Here is a 14,905-nt window from a genome sequence, read left to right on the forward strand (position 1 = left end):
CTCAGCTTCTCTGACTTTCTTGCTCACAAGGGTTTGCTCATGAGAAGTCTGGCCCGGTATGCAACTCAGCCCTCCCAGGGTCACTGATGTTGGGTGTGGGCCAGTGTGGCCCCTGAGTTGGGCCCTTGGTGTTCCGGCTTGGGTCCCAGGGGAGGCAGATCGTCAGAGAAGATGTTCTGCCGCCAGCTAGGCATCCAGAGATCTGGGTGCTATCTTACGCCATCCTCCGGACAGGCTCTGAAGGGGACTGGTTGCAGAGGGCCGGGCCTGCTGGAGCTCAGTGCTAGACCCACCTCACCTGCTTTGCTGCTGCCGCGACCTTCTGGGGAAGTGTCTGCTCTGAAATATCACATTCCGGCAGGCTCAAGAGGGTCTGGCACACCCTGCCCTCCCCTTGTATGGGGTTGGGCTGTGCAGGTCAGGGCTGCTGTGTGGGATGTGGCTAGAAACTTCCCTGTCTGGGGCACCCTTCTTGAGCGTGCAACAGGACTTGGAGGCCGGCAGGGGCTGGGGCGGCCAGTGAGTGGGGCCTGAAAAGAGGCTCCCGGGATAAGACGGAGGGTTGGGGTTCAGGGGAGCTGCTGGAGCTGGCAGGGGGAATGACTGGGTCAGTGGTCCAAGAGGAGCCTGGCCCAGGAGGATTTGGGGAAGGGATGAGCCTGGAACTCTGGGGCCAGTGATGGAGTCGGCCCTCTGGGTCGCCCCTGTGTCTTTTCTGCTTGGGTTCTCAGTTGGAGACTGCTGGGCTTGGGGAAAGGGTCAGGCCCCTTCCCTGCCCCCGGCTGACTCCCTGGCCCCGAAGGGGCATGGCCCCCTGCACCTCAGCTCGAGGTGTCCCTGGGAACAGGCCCCTTCTTGCCTCCAGGAACTTGACGCAGTTCCTTTCCCGGTCATGAGCAGAACTCTATATAAGGGAAGGAAACAGCAGAGCAGGTTGAGAGCAAGCTCTGGTGAGGGTGGGTGGCCTGGAGGGGAGGCCCAGGCCTGGGGAGGAAATGGAGCCAGGGCAGGGGACCCTCCTTCTCGGGAATCCCCCTGCCCAGAGCTTGAGGCTTGAGGCTCAGTCTGGGAGCCAGTGTCTTCGAGCTGTCCTGGGGTGCTGCCCTCTTCACCCTTGGGCCTTATACTTGCCCAGTCCCCATCCCCCACCCCCATGGCTGGGCACTGTGTAGCTGTCTGACTGTGAGCATCCACACTCACCCCTCACCCGGTTCCCAAGCCAAGCCCTGGTCCAGTTGGCGGGGGCTCCCAGCCTGCTTTGGTCTGGCTGGCAGGGGCTGGCTGGGGCTTTATAGAGCCCAGTGGGGATTCGTAATGTGAACTTGGAGGTGCTGGGCTCCCCACTCGCAGAGGTCATCTGACTGTGTCCTCAGATACAGGGCATGCAGGCTGGGTCCCTCCGGGACCATCGTCTGCATTATTCTTGACTCCCTGGCGTCACCTCAGCGACCAAGTCTTGGAGGATGGCTGATTCCTGGCCACCGCAGTTTCCTTGAGTGGGGCCCAGAGGATGAGCAGCAGGCAGAGCTGAGGGTGGGATCACCGGCTCTGGAGGGCAGGAAGGTGGCGGTGCCCTCCATGCTCTGGGTCGGGGAGAGCAGTAGAGTCTGGAGGAGGAATCTGTTAACATGAGGTGGGGATGGGAGCCCATAGACGTTCAGGTACCTGACGGCCCCTTAGGGCTTCCCTGATAACTTAGTTGGTAAAGAATCCGCCTGCAATGCAGGAGACCCCGGTTCGATTCCTGGGTCAGGGAGATCCACTGGAGAAGGGATAGGCTACCCACTCCAGTATTCTTGGGCTTCCCTTGTGACTCAGCTGGTAAAGAATCTGCCTGCAATGCTGAAGATCTGGATTTGATCCCTAGGGTGGGAAAATCTCTTGCAGAAGGGGAAAGGCTACCCACTCCAGTATTCTTGGGCTTCCCTTGTGGCTCAGCTGGTAAAGAATCTGCCTACAATGCTGGAAATCTGGGTTCGATCCCTAGGTTGGGAAAACCTCCTGCAGAAGGGAAAGACTACCCACTCCAGTATTCTTGGGCTTCCCTTGTGGCTCAGCTGGTAAAGAACCTGCCTGCAATGCAGGAGACCTGCAATGCGATGGCCCCTTGTCTCTAGATTTCAGGGCTCCTCCCCATCTTTCCCCCTCCCCTCATTATTCTTAGTGTTACCGATCATCTCCTGCTTGCATTAAGCTCCACATGCTTCACCTCCCCCGGCCCCTCTCCTACTCAGGCATCTTCAGTGGCTTCCCAGTGCTGGCAGCTGAAAGCTTTAACTCCACTGCTGGGTGTTCAGAGTCTCCCATCATCCAGCCCGGAGGGAGACTTTCGGGCCAGTCTGCTTCCCTCATCTCCTTCTACATGCCTTTCAATGCCATCTTTTCCTTCACCCATCCTGTGTCCCAGCCGAAGGGGATTCTTTTGATGCGGCAAGCGTTCCCACCTCCATGCCTTGTTTGTGTGGGTATTTACTCCTGAAATGCCCTTTCCCCATCACCACCTTCAAAACCTGCCCATGGACCTCGTAAGCTCCAGGTTCTGAGCAGAGCCCCAGAGCTTCTTGATGAAAATGACCCGTGTGCTTCCTGCCCTTCTAGGGCTCAGAGGGGGAGCCACACAGTAGACAAAAGCAATGTGTTCTTGAGGCCTGGCTCGGGTGCGCCCTCTTCCATGGAGTATGCATGGCAACCCCTCACTCCCCGCTGGCTTTCTCTGTGCTCTTACAGCCCCAGGTCCTCTGCCACAGCACGGGCCTCATCTGGCCATGGGGACAGTGTGGCTTGCTGGGAAGGCAGGTATTGCAGGCAGGCCGACCTGGTATCAGTCCTGACACTGTTACTCAATAGATGTGCCATCTTGGATCTCACTGCCTGAGCTCCTGTAAGATGAGGATGCTAAGGACCTCCTTCAGGGGGATCATGAAGAAGGGAGGGTGTCATTCGAGGTGGGTGCCTGGAGTTGTTGGGGGAGGCCTGTGCAGTAGGTGTCAGCAAGAACTTCTCTGGAAGCAGCCCAAGTGTCCACTGATGGATGGACGGGTAAACACAATGTGGTATAGTCATACGATGGAGTAGTATTCAGCCTCAAAGAAGAATGCGACTCATACATGCTGTGACGTGAAGAAGTCTTGAAAGCATTATGCAGAGTATGTTAGTTTGTTGGGTTTGGCATAACAAAATATCACACACTCAGTGGTTTATTTATTTATTTGGCTGCCCTGGGTCTTAGTTGCGACACACAAGATTTTCAATCTTGTTGCAACACGCAGCATGCCAACTCTTAGTTGTGGCATGTAGCCTCTAATTCCCTGACCAGGAATCTTACCCAGGCCTCCTGCACTGGGAGCATGGAGTCTTAGCCACTGGACCACCAGGGAAGAGCCACAGACTCAGTGGTTTAAACAACAGAAATTTATTTTCTCACAGTCTGGAGGCTGGAGGTCACGATCAAGGTGCCGGCAGGTATGGTTTCCGCTGAGGCCCTCTTGGCTTGTAGATGGCCACTTTCTCCTTGTGTCTTCACGTGGCCCGCCCTTTGTGCATATACCCCCAGTGACTCTCTGCGGGTCTTGATCTTTTCTTGTAAGAACACCAGTCATATTGGATTAGGGCCCACCTTAATGGCCACACTTTAACTTAATCACCCCTGAGGCTTCCCTGGTGGGTCAGATGGTAGAGAGCCTGCCTGCAACACGGGAGATGTGGGTTTGATCCCTGGATCAGCACGATTCCCTGGAGAAAGGAATGGCTACCCACTCTGGCGTTCTTGCCTAGAGATTCCCACGGACAGAGGAGCCTGGCAGGCTACAGTCCATGGGGTTGCAAAGAGTCAGACACGACCGAGCGACTAATACGCACATTTAAAGGCCCCGTCTCTACATACAGGCGTATTGTGAGGTACTGGGCGTTTGGACTTCAACCTAAGAATTTGGAGAGATACTTCAGCTTATACGCTTAGCGAAATAATTCAGACAAAAAGACAAGTTGTATGATTCTTCTTATATGAGGTACCTAGAATAAGCAAGTTCATAGAGACAGAAAGCAGATGAGAGGTTACTGGGGCCGGGGTTGGGGGAGGGGAGTGGGGAATTATTGTTTGATGGGTGTCGGGTTTTTCTGTTTGGAATAATGAAAATGTTCTGGAAATGGATAGTGGAGATGATTATACAGCATTGTTAATATACAATGCCACTGATTTACACTTAAAATAGTTAAAATGGTAAATTTTATGTTATGTGCATTTTACTGTAATTAAAGCGGGGTAGGGGGAGGCTAGCCAGATATGGGGGGGATCTCTTTTCTGCTCAGGATTATATAAAATGCTGAATTCCCAGACTCAAGTGGTTCTAGTTTGGCTGGGCTGTCCTCCAGCCCTGGGGACCAGGTGGACATGAGTGTGGGGACCCGTGGAAGGCTGGGATGTCATGTAACCAATCCTGAGACTTGAGGATGGGAGTGTCACCCAGTTGGGGATGAGGTCCTGCCACTCATCAGGTAGTGAGGTGATGGGGGCAGTGGGAGACAGGTGCCTGGGTTTTCACCTACAACTCTCCCCTTCTGGCTGGTTGACTCTGTTATGATCTCTTCAAGCCTCAGTTTCTTCATCTGTAAAATGGGAGCAGAAATACCGACTCTGCAGGATTGGAGGGTCTCAGAGACAACACAAGCATATGGTAGAACTAGCTCCCTCGAGTAGGTGCCTAACAGATGGCAGTGATTCTACCGCTAGTAGTGGTGACTGGTGCCTCCTGTCCTTGGGCCTTGAGTCGCTTTAATCTTTCCACAAATCTTTCGTGTGCACCTACTGTGTGCTGGGACTAGGATGATGAACAAGGCATGCTCCTTTCCTTTAGGGCACTTGATTTCTCTAGTGAGTAACAGATTATAGGCAAGGAAATAAACACATCTATAATTATACACTGTATTTAGGACTGTGAAGGAGAGATAGGAATTCAGGAGAGAGAATAGCTATGTGTGTGTGTGTGTGTAACTTAAGGGAGTCAGGGAGGGCTTCTCTCTAGGGTGGTAGCATTTAAGCCAAAGCCAGAAGAATAGGAAGGACCCAGTGGTGCAGACAGCTGGGCTAAGAACATCTGGGCAAGGAAACTGCATACTCAGAGGCCCTGAGGAGGAACAGAGCTAGGTGTGTCCCGAGGACTGAGAGGAGCCCACCCCTTGGGTGTGGCTTTGGGTCCTGGACAAGGTGAATGGATACAGACTGACAGTGGGGAACAGGCTAGGGGGCGGGTTGTGCAGGGAGCCCCCTGACTGGGCTGCCTGCTTTCAGGACTCTCCTGTCCTGGGGGAGTCTCCAAGGCTGTGTCCTGTTGTTGGCACTGTTCCCGGGGACCTTTGAAGTTCAGAAAATATTAGTGGGTGGAGGGCTGATGAATGCCAGGCTTTGGCCCCAGTGCCAGGCTATAGAGCCTGGTAACGCTCACATCCTGGCAGCATTCCTGTCTTTCTACCTCCAGAGCTGCATCGTTCTGCTGCAGTGGCCTTGGGCAAGTCATTACCCTTGCTGTGCCTTAGTTTCTTCATCTGTGAAATGGGGATAAAACAGTATAACTCATGCATCTTTTCCCCTGTGAACTTTAAAGAAACTTTTTTAAATTGGAGGATAATTACTTTGCAATATTATATTGGCTTCTGCCATATAGCACTATGAATCAGCCACAAGTACACATATGTCCTTTCCCTCCTTACCCTCCCACCCCGTCCCGCCCCTCTAGGTCATGACAGAGCACAGGTTGGGCTCTCTGTGCCCATATAGCAGCTTCCCGCTGGCTATCTATTTTACACAGGATAGTATATATATGTCAACGCTACTGTCTCAATTCGTCCCACCGTCTCCTTCCCTACCCATGTCCAAAGTCTGCATTTTTATTAGGATCAAATGAGTCCAGGGAAGGGGCTTAGAGCAGTAACAGACACATAGGCACATCCCATGAGCTTTCTGTTCCTGCTGTCGTTGTGTAGGGCTCTGGGGAAATTCGTCTTTACAGGAGAGTCGGCACGGCAGAGAGGGCCGGGGCACATCCCTGTCTACAGCCAGACTGCTGGGGTTGCGTCCTGCCTTCTCTGCTCGACACTTGATTGACCTCTGTACCTTGGTCTTCTCATCCACAAAATGGGATGCTCAGGGTTGTGGGAATGGAGTGAGTTAATTCACGCCAGGGACAAAGCAGAGTGCCTGGCGGGTAGCAAGTTTGATGGGAGTATTTGCTGCTGCTGCTGCTGCTTTTAGTGTTGTTACAGTTTTCAGAACAGAAGGCTGAACCTTAGGCCCACCGGCCCGCACCCTCTGTGTGCTGAGGATCGTTGAGGGAGACCCAGGGAGGAGGCTTACCTGAGGCTGAATTTCTGGGTCTGAGTCCTGGAATCCTGTCCTGCCAGCCCTGGGGAGACAAATGACCGGCACCCCCCGTGTCTGCCCCCTTTGGATAGGGTGGGCTTCTAGCTGGGGTCCCCAGGGGCCACTGGGAGTGGTTGCTGCGGACACCAGGAGTGTGGGGCCACAGGGCAGGGGCCAGAGTGGCAGGGGGCTCTGGCCCTCCCTGGTACATTCCAGACTCCTGAGGGGGTGGCCAGGAGCCAGGGTGCCGGAGGGAAGGAGAGAGCCTTTTAAGGAAACATTTCTCTGCTTTAAAAAAAAAAAAAAAAATAGAGAGACAAGAAACATTGAAACACACAACAAAGTTAGTGGGCTGGCTGGCGGGCAGGCCTGGAATGCGCAGCTGTGGGCAGTGGGTGGAGGAGGCCCTGGTGGGCAGCAGGCCACGAAGGGGCACCCCGGCATTAGGCCCGCAAACTGGGGGTCCACAGTGCAGATCTAAGTCCTCAGAGAGGACAAGGACAGGACCTGGGGTCAGGTTCCATGGTTCCCCACTGCGTCAGGGTGGTACTTGGAGAAGGGAATGGCAACCTACTCCAGTATTCTTGCCTGGAGAATGCCTTGGACATAAGAGCCTGGTGGGCTACAGTCCAGGGGGTTGCAAGGAGTTGGACACGATTGAGCGACTAGTACTTTAGGGTGGTCCTAGAGAAGAGGCTCTCCCTCTTGTCTCAGAGGACACCTGTCCGTCCTGCCTTTGCCTCAGTATGTGTCCGTAACCCCCTCACTTCCCTAACCTGAATAGAGACCAGACACGCACTCTTGGGTACTGCAGGGGAAGACAGAGGCAGTGGATGGGACTTGCCTGTGTCTGGGAGGCTGTGGCACTAGCCGGGAGCGTCCCATCCTCTTGCAGCTGATTCCACATTTGGGTTCTCAGCCCCGTTCTGGCTCTAGCTCCGAGAGAAGGAGCAGAGCAGGGTGCTGATCTGTGGGTTGACCCACTCCCACCCAGGTCACTTTGCTGGAGAATGAGTTGGCAGGGAGCCTGCAGCGTGACTGGGTCAAGAACCCAGGGATGCCAACTCCTAGCCCCTCCACCTCTTCCAGAGCCCAGGGCACATGGTTCCACAGGTGTGGACCTCTTCTAAGCTGGCATGTCAAGCCAGGTGGTCCCTGGAGCTGGTCAGATGATAGAACAGGGTCAGGGGACAGAAGGGCTCAGCTGAGGGTGACGCCCCTATGAACAGCGAGCTCCAACTGGGGCTGGGGGCTGTCACTGCTCTTCTAGGGTTGGGGGCTGGATTGCCCACTGCTGGAGAAGGTAGCCACCTGCTCTTTGGCGATCCACGGCTTGTGTCCAGACATCCTCATGCCTGGGGCTGAGGGAGGTGGGGAGAGCTTCCCTCTCTGACCCCTCTGTGGGCCCCTGTGTGGTGTTCAGGTCAGGAATTGAAGCCAAGGTTGAGGTATGAGCTCCAAGAAAAACGTGTCCTGGCTAGAAAAAAAGGAACACACCGAGTCTCTGATAAAGGCCTCTGCTAATTGTCAGGGTAGTGGTTTGGCTGCCGGGCCCCTGGGGAGGGAGTGTTATCTCAGGGTAGGGAGCAATCCAGCCCCCTCTCTCCGCCCATCTCCCTCTGACTTGAGGCCACGGGGCCACCTCCTCCCTCATCAGAGGAGAAGATGAGGATGATGACAAAATAATAGCTCACCCTTGGAGAGTGTTTCCACCCTCAAGACCTTCCACGTGTATTAGCAGAGTGGCCAGTTTCTTTTGAAAGAGCCAACAGGCCCTTCCCCATGCTGTTTCCCAACGTGGTCTGGGAAGCTTGGCCAGCCCTCTGCAGCTCTGACCTTTGAGTGAGATACCTTGGCATTTGGGAGAATGGAGGAGGTGACTTTTCCTTTCCTAGAGGTCTTAAATATGGTGTTTTTTTTAAAAGAAAACCAAATCTTACCATATTGCAGAAAATTTAGAACATAGAGAAAAAAACAAACAAACCGTATTTCCTTGACTTTGGTGCTTTGACCTCCAGTCTTTCTGCATATTTCTTTTTATAGAATTTTAAGAATGTGTCCATTTCATTTTTGCCTCTTCATCTGAGCACTGTTGCCTAGGCATTTTCTCATGTTGTTACACAGTCTTCCAATGAACTCTTCTCCTGGAGGGTGTCAGTGTTTGTGAACTGAAGGAAGGGGTGTCTAGCCCGGGCTGGTGGGGGAGCAAAATGATCTCAGGAGGCCCTGGGTTTCTATGGGGATGAAAGATGCTAACCTTGCCCTTTCTCTGTTCCTCCCACAGGTGGCTGCCCCCTGCATTCCTCCTTCCAGCCATGAACTGGTGGTGAGTGACAGTCCATTCCTGCCCCGCCAGCCCACCCTCCTCTCTTTCCTCAGCTCCTGCTGCAGCTTACTTTGTCTGCATGCATGCTCTGTCGCTTCAGTCGGGTCCGACTCTTTGCGACCCCATGGACTGTAGCCCTCCAGGCTCCTCTGTCCATGGGATTTCCCAGGGAAGAATACTGGAGTGGGTTGCCATTCCATTCTCCAGGGAATCTTCCAGACCTAGGGATCCAACCCACGTCTCACGTGTGTCCTGCACTGTAGGCAGATTCGTTACCGCTGAGCCACTGGGGAAGCCCCAAGCATCCTGGTAGCCCCCACAGGTGCTGGGCCGTTAGGTAATGAGGAGGAAGGGGCCGTGTCCTGAAACTGAAGCCCAACTAGAAGGAAATGAGTCATGAGGTCCCTTCGTGACTTCATGAGCCTCTTATTTCAATCTTGAGACTCAAGTCCTTGGAAAAGCCCATAAAAGGGCATCTCGCCTGTCTCTAGGCCTGGTCCAGGGCCTGTTGTCTTGGGGATTACAGAACGGGGGGATGGCATCTCCTCTGACCTGACTGGTCCCCGGTCAGGTCCCTTTGGCTGGAGGTGGGGAGATGGATGGCATGACCCACAGAGTTCAGGCACCAGGGAAGTTAGTCACATTCAGGTGGCCTCCTGCATCTCCAGGCTCTTTGGCTGGCTCTGCTTTTCTGCCCTCTCTCCATGTCCCCCAGCCCCGCACTGCCCCCTCTTTCCTCCAGTCAGGCTTCCAGAAAAGTGTGGATGGGGCAGGACTCCTGTGAGTTATGGGCTGGGGAGACGGGCCTGCTCCAGACCCATCCCAGCTGGGCTGATTTGGAATGTTTCCCTCCCTGCCGTCTCTCTGTCTTCTTACCCTTCACAGCTCCCTCCTGCTCCCCAGCCCAGCACAGGAGGCAAGCGGGGGCCCTGGGGGCTGGAGAGGGAGGGCCCTGCCTGTACACAGGTATGTGTGTGCAGGCCTGCACCCATGTGTGTACTTGTTTGTGACTGGAGTTCGTGATGGAGGGCCCAAGTGGGCACCATCCCACTGATTGGTGTGGCGGTGCCTGTGGTGACATTGATGTGGGTGGGAGTCTTGGGGAGTAGGCAAGGGCCCAGTGGGGCCCAGGCAGTTGGAAGTGTCTGCACATGACTTGCTCAGCCTGGATGCTGGCATCTCACTCGGGTTTCCTGGTCTTTTCTCTTCTGCCACCCACATGCTGTGTGACAGTGGGCCAGTACTGCCCTCCTTCTGGGCCTCAGTTTCCCTTTTTGTCAAAGAAGGGGGCTGCACTTGATGCTGCAAAGGCCTTCTCAGTTCTAATACATATCCGCCTCCCATCCTTCCCCTCCCTATTCAGGGTCATTGGTGGAATGAAATAAAGCATGCAAAAAAAAAAAAAAAAGTATGCAGAAGTGATTATGACTCTTAGATGTCTCTTGGATGCAGAGCAGAGTCCCTGCCCTCTGCCCTCCCTGTCTAGGCCCTGCTGTGACTTGCTCGGCCTGGATCCTGGAACATTCCACAACCTGGCTCAGGCAGGAGTCCCTTCTGGTATCCAACTGCAGTTCCTCCAGCTGGAATGCCAACCTGTTCCCTCTGTTCCAACCTGTGACCCCTCCTCACATAAACAAAGCTCGTAAGACTCCCAGAGGTGAGGCATTCCATGTCCTTTCCTCGCATCGGCCCCTCCTTCTTAATCTCACTGGGCTCAAATGCTTTTGGGCCTCACCTCTGCCTAGCTGTGCATCTCCAGATGTGGAGTATTCTTTGCACAGAGCTCAGTCAAAGGTCATCTGACAACAGCAGGGCTTAGGGGCTGAATACTGTGGGGATGAGGCCAGAGTGCAGGCCTGGTTTGGAACTGCCAGCGAGAACTCTCTCTGGGATTGCGGAAGGGCAGGCAGGGAGGGGTGGAGAGGAAGGAGCCCACGTCTCAGCATTTCAACCCGACTACTACTTGGCCACTGAGAACAGAATGTTCTTGGCTGGTTGAGGATAGTTGGGGGGCTCTGGGGTCTAGGGCTGTCCAGTCAGGAGCCAGATGCTTGGACTCCAAGAGTCTCGTGAGCTTTGTTTACATGAGGAGGGGTCAGGGATTGGAACGGAAGGGAATAGATTGGCTTTCTGACTGGAGGAATTGCAGTTAGATACCAGAAGGGATGAGCTTACCAGGTGGCGCTAGTGATAAAGAACCCATCTGCCAGTGCAGGAGATATAAAGAGATGTGGGTTCAAACCCTAGGTTGGGAAGATCCCCTGGAGGAAGGCATGGCAACCCACTCCAGTATTCTTGCCTGGAGAATCCCATGGACAGAGGAGCCCGGTGGGCTACAGTCCACGGGGTCACAAAGAGTGGGACACAACTGAAGCTACTTGCACAGGACAGCATGGTGCCAGAAGGGACTTCTGCCTGCCAGGCTATGGAGTGCTCCCATCTCTAATGTGCCTGCCCTGGTCAGAGGGGCTCTGACCCTTGTGGACGTTGCATGAGCCATCTGGTGGAGGAGTGGTTGTGACAATGAAGATTTCCCCACCTTAGTCAGGACCTGCCCGCTTCCCCCCAAGGAGTGATCAAGAGTGAGGGAGTTCCCCAGGGCCTGGGTCTGTGACAATGGACACTTTGGTTAACCTCTCTGGACCTTAGTTTCTCCTCTGCGGGTTGGGAGTTAGTAACAGTACCTACCTTATAAGGCTGTGAAGAGAATAAAAGGAGCAAATTAGTTCACTGAATCAGTCTGTATTCAAATCCTCCAATGGCTGCTCACCCCTGAGAGTAAAGGCCCAGGTTCTTCCATTGGTCTACACAGCCCTACAACGGTGGGCAGATTTCCTTTCTCACCTCATCTTCTAAAAGCTCCTCTTTCTCTCAGTCTGCTGTGACCACCTGGCCTTCTTGCTGGTCCTTGAACATCAGGCAGATGCTGCCTCAGGGCCTTTGCACTTGCTGAGCTTTTCCCAAGGATACCTGCCAGGCTCTTTCCCTCCTTGAGATCTTTACTCAAGTGTCAGATTTCCCTTCCCCCTGCAACCCACTCTCCCTTCCCTGCTTTCTTTGCCTCTCAGCATATGTCACCATCTTACTTGCTGATCTCCTTTAAAAGCCTCCCACCAACATGGAAACATACATTACCGTATGTAAAATAGACAGCCAGTGGGAATTTGCTGTATGACTCAGGGAACTCTAACGGGGCTCAGTAACAACCCAGAGGGGTGGGGTGGGGACGAAGGTGGGAAGGATATTCAGGTGGGAGGGGACATGGGTAAACCTATGGCTAATTTATGTTGATGTTTGGTAGAAACCAACACAATACTGTAAAGCAATTATCCTTCGATTAAAAATAAATTTAAAAAATAGTCTCCCATCACACCAGCATGTAAACTCTATGATGACAAAGGGTTTCTGTCCTCTGTGTTCACTGCTGTATTCCCACTATCTGACACACAGTAGGTGCTCAATGCATGCTTATTGTGTGGCTTGAAGAAAGGCATTCAGCCAGATGCTCAGCGCAGATTAGGTGTTCAATAAACAGGACTGTTGTCCTCTGATTCTTTGCTATTGGGCTATGGGGATCTATTAGGGGGGCCAGTCTCCAGCTGGAAACTCTGATATTGTCCCTGGGGAGGGAAAGTGGCCCAGGGGAAGCTGGGAGAAAGTTTTGCTTCCCCTAGAGAGTACTCAACACCTGTTTCCTCACGGCAGGCAGGCAGGCAAGGGCTTTGAGCAGGTTCAGAAGAGGGAGGAAAGGGCGGGTCGTATTTTTCCTTCCTTTTCCCTTCGATGCCTGCCCTTCAGCCTCTGCAGGGTCGGTCTCTGGGCTCCCCGACTCCTCCCTCTTGCCTCATACTGTGTGTTCGTCTTTTTGTTGAGTTTTCTCCTTCCCCAGCTCTCCCTCTGGCCTTCTCACCCATCTCACTTCTGTTCAACCCCCACCCACCCCTGCCCCAGGGTTGGGACCACTCATCCTTGGGCCCAGGAGCTCTGCCAGCCTCAGGGCCCTGCCAGCCAAACATTTTCCAGCCTGTGCCAGGCCAACCAGGGCAGAGTGGCTTAATCTTCAACCCGTATTTTCATCTTACTCAACAGATGTTGCCCAAGGCCTTAAGGAGAAGGGTCCTAGGGTCACTTCCTCCTGTGGGGTCCACTGCTGGGGGCAGGCTGGAGAGGGGTGAGGGTGTGCTTGTCGTGGATGCTCCTGATCCTTGGAAAGCGCTGAGGCAGCTCTTCTCAACTTCGGAAAAATAAGAGTCCAAAGGAATTTCCCGAGGGTGATGGCCAAGTGCAGTGGCCACCGAAGTGGGTCGGATCTGAGCCCTTTTGCACCCAAAGCCCGGCACCCAGGAGACCTGGTGAGGGGAGAGCTGTGTGGACACTGCTTCTCCTCTGCAGGCCAGCCCCAAAACCAGGACTTGAAATGTCCTGCGGAACAAGTCCTATTGAATCACAGGTTGGGTGGAGAGTGTGTGGTGGGGGATGGGGATGCCAGGTTGGTTTCAGTAATCAGAGCAAGTGAAAAGCTAACCCATGTATGGAATTTCCTCTTTGCAGACCTTTGTTGTGAGAGCTTTACAAAAATAAACTCATTTATTCTTCAGCACAGTGCAGTAAAGGAGGTGCTGTGATTACCCCAATGTCTCAGATGAAGAACCCTGATAAGACCTAAGGCCGTAGAGTTGTTTGGAAGGGGCCCTGGGGTTTCACCTCAGTAGCCTGGCACCAGGGTCCACACTCATAACCATGATCATGACAAACGGGACTGGTTTATTACACAGCAGCTGCGGTTCTCAGAGCCTTTCCCCTGATGCTGGGCTCCCCGAGCCCACAGTGGCTTGTGTGGAGGTCTGGACGGGCGTGAGCCCATCCTGGGGAGAGGAGCAAACTAGGGCTTAGGAAGGCCAGGTGACTGGTTCATGGTCACACAGCAGTTGGGGGTAGGCTGGATCCGGAGTGGGGCTGTGGGTTCCTAGGCCAGCTTTCCTCCCGATACCCTCTGTGATTGCTGCTGATGTCAATGCCTGCTATTGCCAAGTGGGCTTCTCCTGGATTTCTTCTTCTAAACAGTGCTAGTCACGAGCCAGAGGGCCTGAGATTTAGGGGCTGGTCTATCCATCCATCTGTCTGCCATCCATCTTGTAGCTTGCCAGGCTCCTCTGGCTATGGAATTTTCCAGGCAAAAGAGTCCTGGAGTGGGTAACCATTCCCTTCTCCAGGAGATCTTCCCAATCCAGAGACTGAACTTGAGTCTCCTACATTAGCAGGCAGATTCTTTATCACTGAGCCGCCAGGGAAGCCCCATAGCCCACTCTCCATCCATCTATCTGCCCTCTGTCCTACCAGCTAACATCTCCCGAGCACCTCCCTCGTGCTGGGCACTGTTTCCATGCTGGTTCTTTTCTGCCGAGTGCCAGGGCTTCTGGAGGGCAGATGTGGATGTAGTGGGCACAGAGCCACAACAATGAGAGGGCCACAGAACATTTAGTCAAATCCTGCTCTTTCTTAGGAGAAGAAACTGAGGCCCTGACATTGTGTTTTTTTTACTCTGATTCACTTTTTTTTTTTAAATTGTGGTAAAATATGTATGTATGCACTAAGTCTCTTTGGTTATGTCTAAATCTTTGCAACCCTATGGACTGTAGCCCTCCAGGCACCTCTGTCCATGGAATTCTCCAGGCAAGAATACTGGAATAGGTTGCCATACCTTCCTCCAGGGGATCTTCCCGACCCAGGGATCAAACCCACGTCTCCTGTGTCTCCTGCATTGCAGGTGGGATCTTTACCACTGAGCCACCAGGGAAACCTGTGGTAAAATACACATAACATGAAAATTATCATTTTAATCATTTTGGAGTCCACAATCAATGTATTAAGTACATCCAAATCGTTGCACAACCATCACTACCATCCACCTCCAGAATGCTTTTCATCTTGTGAAACAAAAAGCTCTGCACCCATTAAATAAGAGCTCCATAGTCCCTGCCAGGCACCTTTCTGCTTTCTGCCTCCCTGAGTCTGATGACTTAATGCACCTCATGCGTGGATTCATACAACATTTGTCCTTTGTGACGCTTCTTACCCCAGAGTGCTGTCCTCAAGATTCGTCCATGCTGTGCCACGTGTCCGAACGACCTTCCTTTCTAAGGCTGAGTAATGGGGTCACAGAGTCGGACACGACCGAGCGGCTGAACTGAACTAAATACTCCACTGCATGTATACTGTTGTTT

At 53.4% G+C, this 14,905-nt stretch overlaps 1 protein-coding gene across 7 annotated transcripts in view; it reads left to right on the plus strand.

The window, feature by feature from the left end:
* TNS1 (tensin 1) overlaps positions 1-14,905 on the plus strand; it is a 210,235-nt gene that overhangs the window by 79,736 nt on the left and 115,594 nt on the right. For all 7 annotated transcript variants that reach the window (XM_040228387.1, XM_040228386.1, XM_040228388.1 and 4 more), the window contains one exon: positions 8,640-8,681. In XM_040228387.1, the coding sequence (XP_040084321.1) occupies positions 8,640-8,681 (42 nt within the window). The remainder of the gene's footprint in view (positions 1-8,639; positions 8,682-14,905) is intronic.

The sequence above is a fragment of the Oryx dammah genome, unplaced genomic scaffold, assembly GCF_014754425.2.
Source record: "Oryx dammah isolate SB20612 unplaced genomic scaffold, SCBI_Odam_1.1 HiC_scaffold_27, whole genome shotgun sequence".
Lineage (NCBI taxonomy): Eukaryota > Metazoa > Chordata > Mammalia > Artiodactyla > Bovidae > Oryx > Oryx dammah.